General features: G+C 37.7%; 1 protein-coding gene and 1 pseudogene across 5 annotated transcripts in view; both read left to right on the forward strand.

The window, feature by feature from the left end:
* Positions 1–14894, forward strand: part of ELF1 (E74 like ETS transcription factor 1) — a 106295-nt gene that overhangs the window by 57367 nt on the left and 34034 nt on the right. For all 5 annotated transcript variants that reach the window (XM_038569669.1, XM_038569667.1, XM_038569670.1 and 2 more), the window contains exon 2: positions 328–630. In XM_038569669.1, the coding sequence (XP_038425597.1) occupies positions 559–630 (72 nt within the window). In that variant the 5' untranslated portion in view covers positions 328–558. The remainder of the gene's footprint in view (positions 1–327; positions 631–14894) is intronic.
* LOC102151983 lies at positions 7171–8486 on the forward strand (annotated as a pseudogene).

Consider the following 14894-nt stretch of genomic DNA (forward strand, 5'->3'; position numbering starts at 1 on the left):
ATGTCCTTTATTGCAATTACAAACCTAGTTATGGCTGTTTTTTTTTTTTAAAGTATTTGGTACTTTAACTGTAGTTTAACTGGGTGGCGGGGAGGAAGGGCAAATGGCTTCAGTTTCAGAAACGAGAAGTGATTTTATCTCAGGAGGAATGATATCTTCAAAGAAAATATATATGTAACTTAAAAAAAACCTGTTTCATCAGTCATGTTGATTTTGTTTAAAAAATTAACAAAAAATGTATTGGAGACCCTGCCCTCGGTATTTATTTTTATATTCTAAATGAGCATGATTGCTTTTTCCTTCCTAACTTAAGCTTCTGTTTTTCAGGCCAAGAAGTTCTAGAGAAGAAAAATTTCAGAAAAATTGCCTATGTTTGAGTAGACTATCAGTGAACCAAGAAAATTTGAAGCATCATCCCTAAAGAAAACCTGGTATACAGTAACTTCACAGACTTAGCTGAGGGTTTTTTTTTACCCAAATTGGTCACTGGATTCTGCTGCCTCATACTTGAACCTGCTTGGAATTTTTCTCATGTGGATCTAAGGGGAATGCTTTATTATGGCTGCTGTTGTCCAACAGAACGACCTAGTATTTGAATTTGCTAGTAACGTCATGGAGGATGAACAACAGGTATGAAACCCAGAGAAAATTGGTTTTTAATACATTTGCTATGATGATTCTTCCATTTGCAACAGAAAATTATTTACTTTAAAATATAGTAGGGGAAACTATTAATGTAAAAATGTAGATATTAAAAATTTGATGGTAATTGTGATCATCTGTTTTAAGTACTCATTAATTTGTTAAGAAAGAATTTAATCCTTAGCTTTGATGTGGAACAAGGAGGTAATAATTTCAAGGTTAAGCTTGTGTTTTTGTAAAATGAGACTCAACACTAAATAAAATACCAGAGTACTTGAGTATTTTGAAAAGATCTAGAGGACATACCAACAAGACATGTAATTTTTTTCTTTCTTTTTTTTTGTAATACAGGACGGGGGTTGTATTAGTTGCTTGCAATTCTACAGTGTAAATGTATGTTGTTATTAGTATTTATAATCCTGGGCTGTTTTTTCAAGTGGATGGAAAGATGTTAGTCCCATAATCATGCATCGCTTCAGTCCTAAGCATGTGATTCTGAGGAAGTCATTTAACTTCTCTAGGTCTAGATTGCATCATCTGTTGAATGGGGACTGAACTGAAGAATTTCTAAATTGGCTTTCACTGAGTTTATGTTCAGTGATGTTCCATTTACTGTTTCTAGAATGGGAAGAAGATCCAGGAGACATTGAAAGAAGGATCTAAGTTAATCCTGGTCTCTTTGCCCCTCTGCTCTGTCTCCACTTCAGGGGAGAGATACAAGGGGTTCTTGGGACTTTATAATTCACTTCATTTTAAACAGGTTATGTGGCAATGTAAGACGTAATATGGGAAAAATGTTCTTAGACACAGTGTCCTGACAAAAATATTTTGAGGACCTGGAGGTTTAAAGTATGCCTAATGAATTGATTTAGATACTGAAATAAGCCTAATTCCAAATATCTAACATTAATAGGCCAATTACAATGTATCAACTTTTATTCTAGAAACATAGTTACAACAGATAATAAAATTGATACTTTTGGCAGGGCATTATAATTTCTTTGCTGTTTGTATTGGTGACAGGGTTAAAAATTTATAAGTAAATCTACAAAAGATGAGCATTTGCATTGAGGTACCTTAAAATCAAGATGAGCTTTAGATGGGAAGGAAAAAAGTTTAAGGGAGAGGGTTGCTTGGTCCAAAATAAAAATATATTAATAGGATTTAACCTAGAAACAACAGAAAAGATATTTTAAGAAAGTATTTTGAATTTGTTTCAAAACAGGATATTTCTCTGTACGTTAAGGTTTGAAAACTGTATTACTGTGCAGCCCTCTTAGATGAAAGATTCCAGGCTTTATGTGGTGAGGTTTGTTCTCTGTGTGGCCACACAAGACAGAGCTCTAAGCCATTCACTGGTGTGCTCTAGTATGGTGGCTTTGGCACTCTTCTGACTGTGAGAAATACATTTTACATTATGGTATAGTATTTGTACATGTGTATATTTAGCCTTAAAAATAGTTTTGCACTTGCCCTTGATAGGTGTGGTGTGCTTAGTTTATCTTGGAGAGGTCATTTGATGCCTTTGAATAGATGATGATCTCTTAGCTTATTATCATAATGCACATACATGTTTTTTCTTATTTTTATTAAAATGGGTATATATATATATATACAGGTGTATATATATACAGGTGTATATATATTAGTTTTGTGCAGGTGTTATTATAAGGACTTTACAAATATTTAACATGTGAGGCAAATACTATTATCCCCATTTTACAATGAGGAAAATGAGACAGAGGTTAAGTGATTTATTTGAAATCCTACAGCTAGTCAATAGTGGAATTGCAGTTTGAATGCAAGCAGTTTGACTGTCACTAATGATGTTGGATACCCTTGCATTGAAGTATGCCAGTATTACTGTATTATAATCAGTGTCAAAAATTGGCAGGCCTAGAGTTTTCCAGTCTATGGCTGTGAGCATAGCAAACTTAACTGACTCAGGGGTAGATCCAGTAGTGTCAGTCTTATTATTAGCATCTTATCTGTGGTTCTACTTCCTTTGTTGTTTGCTTGTTAGATTTGTTTTTGATTTAAAAGTAATAACATCCCAATTATGAAAGAAGGCACCTAACATGAAAATACATAAAAGAGTTCTTTACCCTTTCCACCTAATCCATTTGTCCCCAGAAGACACTATTATTAACTATTTGATGTTAATATTTTAGAGAAAGACCTGAACCAAAGAGCAACATATGTACATATAAACCTACATAGATTGTTTTTAAAATGCAAATAAAAGTATGCTAAACCTTTTCTGTGAATGGTTTTCACTTAATGTATTGTAAATATGTATGTATGTATGCTGGCTCTACATCGTTTATTTTTTTCACATGATGGATGGATCATAATTTATTTTACCAGTATTTGATCATGGACAATTATTACCAGTATTTTGCTGTTATAAACAATATTGCAGTGAACATTTTCATTTGGGAAGCAGTAGACCTATAGTAATTAAGAGCTCAGATATTGGAGTCAGAACACTTGGGTTTGAATCCTCCTCACTCCACTGCTTATTACTTCTGTGACTTTGAATAGACTACTTAGCCATTCTCTGCCTTGGTTTCCTTATCTGCAAATGAGGATGATAGTACTAAACCCTGTATTATAGGGTTGTTGTGAAAGTGAAATGGGTTATTCTATATAAAGCTCTTAGAACCATGCCCGGTTCTTCTTAGAACCATAATCGTGCATGCTCATGTGTGTATGTTTGTATATGCATAATGATTATTTCTGTAATATTTCTAAAAGTAGGGGCACCTGGATGGTTCAGTTGGTTAAGCTTCTGCCTTCAGCTCTAGTATACAATTTTGAATGAATTTTAGAGTTAGCTTCTTAAGTTACATAAAACTCTGTTGGGATTTTAAATTTTCAAATTTAAAAAGTATTTGTGTCTTTTAAAATACTTATTTTGGAGGCATCTGGGTGGCTCAGTCAGTTGAGCAAGCGACTCTTTTTTTTTTTTTTTTAAGATTTTATTTTTTTGTGTGAGAGACACAGAGAGAAAGAGAGAGAGAGGCAGAGACACAGGCAGAGGGAGAAGCAGGCTCGATACAGGGAGCCCAACATGGGACTCGATCCCGGGTCTCCAGGATCATGCCCTGGGCCAAAGGCGACGCTAAACCGCTAAGCTACCCGGGCTGCCCAAGAGAAGCAACTCTTAATTTTGACTTAAGTCATGATCACAGTCTTGGGATCTGCCCCCACATCAGCCTCTACACTTAATGGGGAGTCTGCTTGAGGATTTTCTCTCTCCCTGTCCCTCTGTCACTCCCATCACTTAGGCATGTACTCTTTCTCCCTCTCTCTCAATAAATAAATAAATCTTGTAAAAAATAATTCTGTTTTATGATCCTGTATTGGTCTGGTTGGTTCTTTACAAAATCACTGTTGAAGGCACCAGATTAGAATATATTTCCTGTTTTGAGTTATGATCTGTGGTTATAAATGTCATCTAAAGAAGCTGACACCATTAATGTCTAGTTGCCACCACTCTGATCATTTTCCTTGTATCAATCTGTACTCTTTTTAAAAATGATTTTTATTTATTAGAGAAAAAGAGAGTAGGGGGAGAGGAAGAAGCAGACTCTCTACTGAGCAGAGAGCCTGATGTGGGCCTCAGTCTTGGGACCCTGGGATCATGACCTGAGCTGAAGGCAGATATTTAACCAACTGAGCCACCCAGGCTCCTAATTTGTGCTCTTCAAAATTGCGTGGAAGAAGTCCTTTGGCCAGGGATGGGTGTGGAGGGATGGTAGTGTTGGAAAGGAAATACCAACATTATTGGTGCTGACAAGCCCCTTTTAAGTCTCCTCTTGATGTCTGTTCAAAACTGGGAATATTTGTTGCTGAGAATGAAGCACTTCTGTGCTGGACGGCACCACCATCAGTATTGGATTGCAGTATGTACTTTTATTTGAAGGTGCCTTGGTTTGACCTTCTTAAGCAGGTGTGTTTGCCTGGGGGAATGAATGAGAATAAGAAGAAGTCTGAAGGCTGTGGATACAAGTTTTTAAAGAGAAGGAAACTTGATTGTATGCTCATATAGTCTAGAAGTTAATGAAAAACAGCTGGTAGTTTAATGCATTTTGTAATTTTCACATATCATTACAATATATGTCTTTTCAGTTGTTGGTCCTAAAAGTAGAACCCAGCAAATCATAGTTATTTATGCTTAACACACTTGGTTCACTAGGGAGTAGTAGCTTGATGACAAGCATGGGAAAGTGAAACAAATACTTTTCTAGAATCCTATCACAATATAAGAAGGTGGGAATGTCTGGGCGGCTCAGTGGTTGAATCTGCCTTTGGCTCATGTCATGATCCAGGGTCTGGGGATTGATTCCCGCATTAGGCTCCCTGAGAAGAGCCTGTTTCTCCCTCTGCCTATGTCTCTGCCTCTCTCTTGGTGTGTCTCATAAATAAATGTAATCTTTAAAAAAAACAAACCAATATAAGAAGGTGGTCTTATGACATTCCTTCTTAGGATAAAACTGGTTTGCTCTGTTGATCCTTAGACTAAAGAGGAAAACAGTGCCTTGTTGTCTAATGAGAGACCTGATAACTCACGCAGTGATTGAGAATCACTGCATTGCAACTTTGGGAAAGTTTCACTCTAGTAGAAGTTACATTAGAACTGCATTTTGCAGGAAGGCCCAGTTTATCCAACAGATTGAAGGAGCAGAAGTGTTCTGGAACAGTAGAATGTACCAAAACTTTTGATGGATTTTTGACTATATAGTCAATCTAACCACCTTAACTTAAGGTTAGAGGTTTTCATAGTGTTTTTCATGCTCTTTCCTTTCTTGTACTACATTGATTTTGCCAGCCTACTGTGTAATTTCCCCAAGTCCCTTCTTGCTTGATCTCCCATATTCATACCTGTTGACTATTTAAGTTCTAATCTCTTTTAAGATTTTAGACAAAACCTACTTGTTCCGGGAATTTATCCTAAAATCAATATTTTCAAGAATTAACAAAGTTTATCCTGTTATTTCTATATCACTTATTGTCACACATTTGCCATGTTAAATTTTCATATATACATTACGATTTTCTCAGATAAGTGCTAATCACTTAAAGAAAGGGATTACTTCCCCCTCCCCCTTAGTATCTTCCAAAGTGTTTAACATCGTTCAAAATACCTTTATCTGTTGAGTCCTTAAAGATTTTCTTCCTCTTCTTAATCCTGTTGGTAAAATGATGTGGGATAAGTATATGCTTAGTTATAGCCGTTATCACATCAGAGGACTTTTAGAATGAGAGGTAATGTTCTCCCCCAAACTTTCTCAACTACAGTATATATTTTTCTGGAACCTATTTGTCCACATTCTCATTTAGTGCATTGGCAGTGTGGCCATATCACCACAATTCCAAGACCAGAAAGAAATTTTCATGGAGTGTTTTTTCTGTTATGTACGTAGAACTGTTCTATTGTACCACCTCAGATAACTTTCAAAAATTATCATTGAAATTATAAGTAAGTAAATACCCATATAGAGTTTTTCTGTTTCTTGGGAGACTCCTTCAAGCTGCAGAGGGAGTTTTTGACATGGTTATATCTTGAGAATGGGGTTAAATTTTGTAGATTGGGAAAATACTCGTAAGAATATAGATCATGGCAACTGGCCTTTTTTTTTTTTTTTTTTTTTTTTTAGCAATTCTGTTAGGTCAGGGATTAATTGTACCTTAAAAATAGAATAGAAGGAATGAATTGAAATGTTTTGTGTGTAACTTATTCAGTACTAGTATTGTGGAGGGCAGGAAGTTGGAATAGTGATACTAACCTGTACATGGACACAGAGAATTCTGTTACGTACACACAATTCCAGCTTACATGGACCAATCTACCTGTTCCTGTTGCCTTCTTTTTTAGTCTTGACAGATTAGATTTATCAGATCCATTAAAAGTTTGGCCTCCTGGAAAATTAACATACAGAGGTTGCTTGTTTCTTTTGTTCACATTTGGAACCTTCATCAAAGGGGTTATGCCATAGAGCCCATAGTATAAGCCTGCTTATATTTGGGAAAAGTCAGACTCTGGTTATTTTGGATGTTTGTTTTGTTTTGTTTTGTTGAAAGACCTGGTGAGTGGGTCAGGGGCAGAGGATGAAAGGGAGAGAGAAAGAATCTTAAGCAGGCTGCATGCCTAGCATGGAGCCTGATGTGGGGCTCGATCTCAAAACCCCAAGGTCTTGATCTGAGCTGAAATCAAGAGTTGGATGCTTAATTGAGCCATGCAGGTGCCCTGGAAAAAGTCTGACTTTGAATAGGCCTGAGCCCTCTTCAGGTTATGTGAAGAGACAACCCTGCCTATGACCTAGTGTTTGGCATGGCTTATCTCCCTGCCCACTATTTGTGGTGAGGAAGCTAATGGTTATTATGAAGGAGGAGGAAGAACTTACTGTTGTCTTCTTTACAGTCTAAGTGTCCCGCACCAGGCCCTGTGACAATGTGTTTAAAATGAATATAGATGAGTGGCCCAATCTGAGTCCTGGCCCCTGGTCTTCCTCCCCAAACAGCATGAACTTCACCACCCACTCCATCTTCTCCACCTATTAGTCTCTGAGCTCTGTGTAATCGCCCAACCACCGCATCCCTCTGGTCAACAGTGTAGCCACCAGCATCTGTGCAGGTGCCTGGGGGCTCAGGCTCCTGGGTCTCTCCACCAGCTAATGGGATAAATAGGGTTCCAGAAGCCAGGTCACCAGGATGGCTAGGGTCCTGACAGACAGAGGGGGCATACAGGATGGAGCAGGAGACCATGCAAGACCTGAATTAACACCTGGCCTCCTACATGGAGAGAGTAAGGAGCCTGCAGGCTGATAATCAGAGACTGGAGATAAAAAGCTGGGAATACCTGGAGAGGAAGGGACCCTAGATCAGAGACTGGGGCATTACTTCAAGACCCATCAAGAAGCTGAGGGCTCAGATCTTTGCAAAATCTGTGGACAATGCCTACATCGTTCTGCAGATTGACAATGCCCATCTTGCTTCTGATAACTTTAGAATCGAGAATGAGATGGAGCTGGCCCTGTGCCACTCTGTGGAGAGTGCTATCCACAGGCTCCAAAAGGTCATTAATGACACCATTGTCATTCGGCTGCAGCTCGAGACAGAGATCTAGGTTCTCGGAGAGCTGCTCTTCATGAAGAACCATGAGGAGGGAGTAAAGGTCTATAAAACCAAATTGCCAACTCTGTGTTGACCATGAAGTTGGATGCCTCTAAATCTCAGGACCTCAGCAAGATCATGGCAGACATCTGGGCCCAGTATGATAAGCTGGCTCAGAACTGAGGGGAGCTGAACAAGTATTGGTCTCAGCAGATTGAGGAAAGCACCACAGTGATTACCTCGCCAACTGCTGAGGTAGGAGTAGCTGAGATGACCCTCACAGAGCTGAGATGTATGGCCCAGTCCTTAGAGATCAGACTGAGGGAGGTGGAGGCCCATAACACAATGCAGATGGAGTAGTTCAATGGGGTCCTGCTGTACCTGGAGCCAGAGCTGTCCCAGACCTGGGCAGAGAGGCAGCTCTAGATGTAGGAATATGAGGCCTTGCTTAATGTCAAGGTTAAGTTGGAGACTGAGCTCTCCACCTGTCACCTGGTGGAAGATAGAGAGGATTTCAGTCTTGGTGATGCCCTGAACAGCAGCAACCCTTTGCAAATTGTCCAAAAGACCACAACCCACTGGATTATGGACAACAAAGTGGTATCTGAGACCAGTGACACCACATTTCTGAGGGATTGAGGCAGGAGAGAAGCAAGGTACCCCTTGAGGAGCAGAAGGCGAATTAAAAGTTGAGAGGTAAAAAATGAAAAAATGACTATGGATGAGATCATTGCATAGGGTAGGAGGACATAGACTTAGAGGAGCTCCAGAAACATTCAGTGGTATATTTTAGTAACTAGAGTTTACTGAGCATCTTATTCTGTGCACTGTGCCATGTGCTTTACGAGGATTACCCTATTTAATTCTTAAAACAATTTTATAAAGTAGGTAGTTTAATTCCTACTTTATGGAAGAGTCAAGTGAGGCTTAGAGAAGGAAGGCAGCTGGCTTGCAAGTGATAAAACTGAACTGTCACCCAGCTTGTGCCTTCAACTGTATTTGAATAATGTCAGTTACCAAGGCTTGCAAGTGGTAAAAGAGTGGTTTTAAATTTGGAAGAATTATTATCCTTGCATATATGATTTTAGCAAAAACAAAATGTTATGCTAGTTAATTTGTTAACATAATTGCAAGTTGACAGTTTTTGTGCCTTAATAACCTGTGTACACTTGAAAAAGAAAACCAGCTTTATTGGGATGGATATATATATATATATATATATATATATATATATATATATACACACACCATAAATTCAACTATTTAGACCGCAGTTCAGTGATTTTTAGTATATAAATAGAGTTGTGTATCCATCACCATAATCAATATTGGAACATTTTTGTTACCCCAGAAAGAAACCTGTACCCAATAGCAGTCATGCCCTATTTCTGCCCAATCCCTATACCTTGACAACCACTAGTCTATTATTGTCCCTGTGTATTTACCTATTCTGGAACATTTTGTATACATTGAATCATGCAGTATGTGGCTGACTTCTTTTTTATTTTAGTATAACTGTTTTCAAGGTTCATCCATGTTGTAGCATGTATCAGAACTTTGTTCTTTTTGTTGCTGAATAATATTTCATTGTCTGGGTATACTACATTGTATATATCCATTCTGTGTGTTTTTCAAAAGAATAGTAATTTTTAAAAGATTTTATTTATTTATTTGACAGACTGTGTGAGCACAAGCAGTGGGAGCAGCAGGCAGAGGGAGAGGGAGAAGCAGGTTTCCCACTGAGCAGGGAGCCTGATGCGGGATCCCAGGACCCTGGGATCATGACCTGAGCCAAAGGCAGAGGCACCAGTTAAACAACTGAGCCACCCAGGTGCCCCAAGAATAGCATTTTTTTTTTTAATGAAGTTCCTGTTGGTCAGTTTTGTGTCAGGGATGAAATTGGTGATTTTTGTTCTCCCAGAAGTACTCAGTCACCCAGAGCAGCCTCGCTGGATGAATAAGGAAATAGTACCTCTTTGATGTAGCTCAGTTTAGCTACTGATCTTGAGAATTTTTGCCTCCTTTCTGTTTTACTTAACACATAACACACAAAGGATAATAAGTCATTATATGAACAGATAGTGTTACTGGATTATTGGCCTTTTTTTTCTTTTTTTTTTTTAAGGATTTATTTATTTATTTATGATAGACACAGAGAGAGAGAGAGAGAGAGGCAGAAACACAGGCAGAGGGAGAAGCAGGCTCCACGCACCGGGAGCCCGACGTGGGATTCGATCCCGGGTCTCCAGGATCAGGCCCTGGGCCAAAGGCAGGCGCCAAACCGCTGAGCCACCCAGGGATCCTTGGCCTTTTTTTTTTCTTAAGCCAGAGTCACCCTCAACCCTCTTTTGAGAATAATGGTGAAGGTAATATCCTTTGATTTACTAAAGTAGAAAGAAAACTGGTTATTAACTCGTTTGTCAGAGTGTGAATTTAACAAAGTGATGTCCCCAAATAATGTTCATAGATTTGATATGCCTAATATTAAGTAAATTAGAATATAGACAGAGTTTTTCTTTTCTTTTCTTTTCTTTTTTTTTCTTTTTTCTTTTCTTTCTTTCTTTCTTTCTTTCTTTCTTTCTTTCTTTCTTTCTTTCTTTCTTTCTTTCTTTCTTGACACAGTAACCAAAATTCTAAATATTAGGCAGTTCTTTTTTTTTTTTTTTTTTTGGAAAGAATTATAATGTAATGATTGGCAATATATCCATGGACTTAGCTGTTTCATCTGTTCCCACCTAATGAGATGTTGAGAGAAAGAGCTCTGAACATGCGAGGTGCTGGATCAGGAAGTCCAGTCACCCTGAATTGTGGGATAGGGCCTGGAGTGAGGGAAGGAGAATTTTTCTCTCCTAAGGTGGAACTTTAGGTAACAATTTAAAGATTTATTATAGTTTGTAGTTTTGTATGACTCTGCACTTCTGTCAATTCCACTTTATTTCCTGGTATGGGAAAAAACAAAATTGAGTATTTAGGAAAACCTTGCATTTACTTTAGGAAAGCAACTAAAGGGAAGCTCAAGTAACTAGTAGCTCCTCCCCGTATTCCCTGCCCTGACATGGAAGCACATTCAGAAATAATTTGGGATTGAAGATTTACCTGGGAAATGATTTTCTAAAAAGTGATTGATTTGTGTGCATTCATATCAACTGCTACAATTTCAGCATAATACTAAATTCTGGAAATTGGGATCCCTGGGTGGCGCAGCGGTTTGGCGCCTGCCTTTGGCCCAGGGCGCGATCCTGGAGACCCGGGATCGAATCCCACATCGGGCTCCCTGCATGGAGCCTGCTTCTCCCTCTGCCTATGTCTCTGCCTCTCAATCTCTCTCTGTGTGACTATCATGAATAAATAAATAAAATCTTTAAAAAAAAAAAAAAAATTCTGGAAATTGATGTTTCTTGTCAATTAAAAGTCTGTGACATATGACATTAAAGAATATCAGCCTGGGAACGAGGAGCCACCACTTTCTAAATGTGTGACCTCAGACAAGTTTTTAAATTTCACTGAGCTTTTATTTCCTTCACCAAAAATGAATTAATTTCCAAGGTTATGAGCATTCGGTTATTTGTTGTGTACCACTATGTACTCAGTACTGCTCAGTTGTTTGGTAATGAAGTTAATTTTTATAATTTGAACACCAGTTAGACAAATGTTATTCAGCTTTTTTTTTTTTTTTAATGTTTTCTTATTTTTTCTTTGCTGGCTTGGTTCTAGAATAAGCCAATCAGCTTGTCAATCAGGAGTTTGAAAATCCAGCAGATTAATTCTGTGGGGAAGCATTCTCCTTTAATATTTTAAATGCTAAGTTTGTTCTGACATATTTTGATCTGGAGTTGTTCCGTTTTTTAGAAGGACTCCAATTTCTGTCATTGTCTAGTTGGCTATTACAATTTTAACATTCTGGTAAAGGCTTTGCTGTAGTTAAAATGCCTGTATTCAGCAATGTCTGCCTCATTTTATTCTATGATTCATACATATTTGTATAAGATTCTTGTCAAAGTCCATTATTTAAAAGTAGGAATTGCCTCTTTAGTTATGATTTTGCTTAAATTTTATGAGTTATATAGAATCTGCATGTTTAAAACATCAATCTGATAGTGACTGATGTGATATTATCTAGTTGATTTGTAACTGAACATTTAAACCTAGTTAAGATTTACTATACCTCCCAATAGCTACTTTTTTTTTTTAACCTTATAACTAATTGTGTCAGACTTGGGGGGACACACACACACACATACACACACACCCTTAATTCACCAGTGTATTAAACTTTTTAAATGAGCACTCTAATAAGAAAACCAAGATTGTTTTCAGTGACTGTTCTACTTTTTGAGATGCATGGCCAAGTTGTAATTTATCCTGGCTGAAAAAAGAAAAATCTGGGCAAAGACTAAAGGCGGCCAACAGTCATGAAAGACCTAAACTGGAATTAGATTTAGCCAAATCAATTCCCTAGGAATTTACAGTGGAATTTTAATGATCTGGGAGAATTCTGGAGAAAAGACCATTTTACTTACACCTTTCTATGTTTCATGGTGCTGCTATGCAAGAGAAGCTAGGCTTCCTCTGGAACACTCCTCTCTGTTGTGGTCAACAGAATAAAACAAACTTCTTATATATGTATCTCCAAACTTTATAACTGAGGTAAAATTTTTATTATGACAATAATTTATCTATAGGATCCTGTACTCTTGTTGTCTATCTTAGTGATTGATCTTGTGGACTTGGGGAACCCGATGGCCTGGGTTCATGTTTCACCTCAGCCTCTTCCTAGCTGGTTGACCAGTGTCAATAAAATAGCACAGGGCTGTAGGGATTGACTGGGATAAGCCGTATGAAGTACTTAACATAGTAGCTGCTTCACCATCACCACCACCACATTAAGAATACCACATTATTTTAATTTTATTGATCATTTTATTGAAGACTCAAAGAGACTGGAGGATAACACTTTGTACAGCACCGTGGTGTATTTTAATCCAATTAAAGTATTTTGCAAGCTATATTAATGTCCAGAACTTTTTTTTTAATTCATGAGAGACACAGACTGAGAGAGAGAGAGAGAGAGGCAGAGACACAGGCAGAGGGAGAAGCAGGCTCCTCGCAGGGAGACCGATGTGGGACTCGATGCTGGATCCCAGGATCACGACCTGAGCTAAGGGCAGGTGCCCAACCACTGAGCCACCCAGGCATCCCAATTTCCAGAAATTTGAATCGTTTTTCTCTTATACAAAGCCCATGGCCATAACGTAATATTTATCTACACCATGATGTTTATAAAAAATACACAATCCATTAAAAACTTATGATATTGGGGGCATTTGGGTAGCTCAGTTGGTTAGGCATCTGCCTTCAGCCAAGGTCATAATCCTGGGATCCTGGGGTAGATCCCCATGTTGTGCTCCCTTGCTCAGCGGGGAGTCTGGTTTTCTCCTCTTCCTCTACCCCTCCCCCTGCTCATGTGTGCTCTCTCTCTCTCAAATAAATAAAATCTTTTTTTAAAAACCTAGGATATTGAAGGAGAGCCATTGGAAAGTGAAGAGGCTGGTCGAAGCATATATTTTAGTTTTGTGTCTAAATGCTGCCTTGTAATACATTGCCTTCTTTAGTCTTGAGTCAAGTGTAAAAATATTTCCTAACATTTCGTAGAACCCTTTATGGTTGATAGTATTTTTTCCACATACACTTTAATTCCTACAAATCATTCTGTTATAGAGATACTATTTCCTTTTCCTATTGAAGAATATTATAACTAGAATAACTATTTTAGAATCTTGTAATAGATTCCTAGGGCAGAGTTGCAAAGGCACCCAGGGTACTGTTCAAAATAACCTATCCTATTTACTAAGGATATTTGGGTCCCAATTCTGATTTAATAACATTGTTTTAGAGTATCAGTGGATAGTTGGTCTTATTAGCTGTTCGTTTCTTTACAAATTATTTTTTTAAATATTTTATTTATTTATTCATGAGAGAGACATAGAAAGAGAGAAGCAAAGGGAGAAGCAGGCTCCATGCAGGGAGCCCGATGTGGGACTTGATCCCAGAACACTGGAATCACACCCTGAGCCGAAGGCAGACGTGCTTAAACCACTGAGCCACCCGGGAGTCCATCTTTACAAATTAATTTTGACAGTACTTTGTTTATATTTCTGTTAAGAGATAATTGCACAAGTCTATGGGGATTTGATATATCACTTGAGGTAGTGCATTGAAGTATTTCAAAGTTTTTAGAATGGCAGTAATGAATATTTGGTGTTTTGTTTAAAATGAAAATGCACTAGTAACAAAAAAAAATCCAAAGAGATTGCCAGGAATAATCCTCACATGCATAAAACTGGTAGGTCCAAAGAGTTTCATGGATGTTATTTTAAACTTTAATGAATAGTTTAAATAGTTTCAGTTCAGAGAGAGAAGTTTCCTAATTCGTTTTTACAAAACCAACATAACACTGATACCAAAACCTGGCAAAGTATGTGTGGACACATGAACGATAGGTTAATCCCCAAATGGGTAGTTTGTTTAAATATAAGAGCGATATTTATTGTCTCTTACCTTTGCCAGGTCCTGTGGGCAATATGCATTTTTTCTTTTTAAAAAATTTTGATTTTATTAAATTATATGATGTTGGTTTTAAAAAAAATAATTCATAGAAGTTTATCCAAAGGCTACTCCTCAAAAGAGGAAAACTATCTCTAGTTGTGAGATTCCTTCTTTTCTCTGACTTGATAATTAACTTTTCTTTACATACTTGGGGGGAGGAGGCAGGCCCCACAATGGTGTCTAGAAAGCCATATGAGATTTTTACAATGAGACTCTGAGCATGAGCTAAAGCATTTTACCTGTAATTTATAGAGGAAGGACAGGTGATTCTACAGACTAGAAAGTCAACCTCAATACCTCTGTTTCTCTAGATTTTCTTTTTAAAGTACACATTTTTGTTCCTTCAACTTTTAAAGAGTCTATTTTAAGTGACCTGGTTTTCAACTGGTTTTGGTTGAGTGTGGCACACCTGGATACAGTTGACTTAAAAATGTTTTACTCCTTCTGTTTCTTTCTGATTATTTTATTTTTAGTTATTCTTACGAGTGCAGAATATTTTCTCTAGAGATGTGTCAACACAAAATGAA

Source organism: Canis lupus, chromosome 22 (assembly GCF_011100685.1).
Source record: "Canis lupus familiaris isolate Mischka breed German Shepherd chromosome 22, alternate assembly UU_Cfam_GSD_1.0, whole genome shotgun sequence".
Classification (NCBI taxonomy): Eukaryota; Metazoa; Chordata; class Mammalia; order Carnivora; family Canidae; genus Canis; species Canis lupus.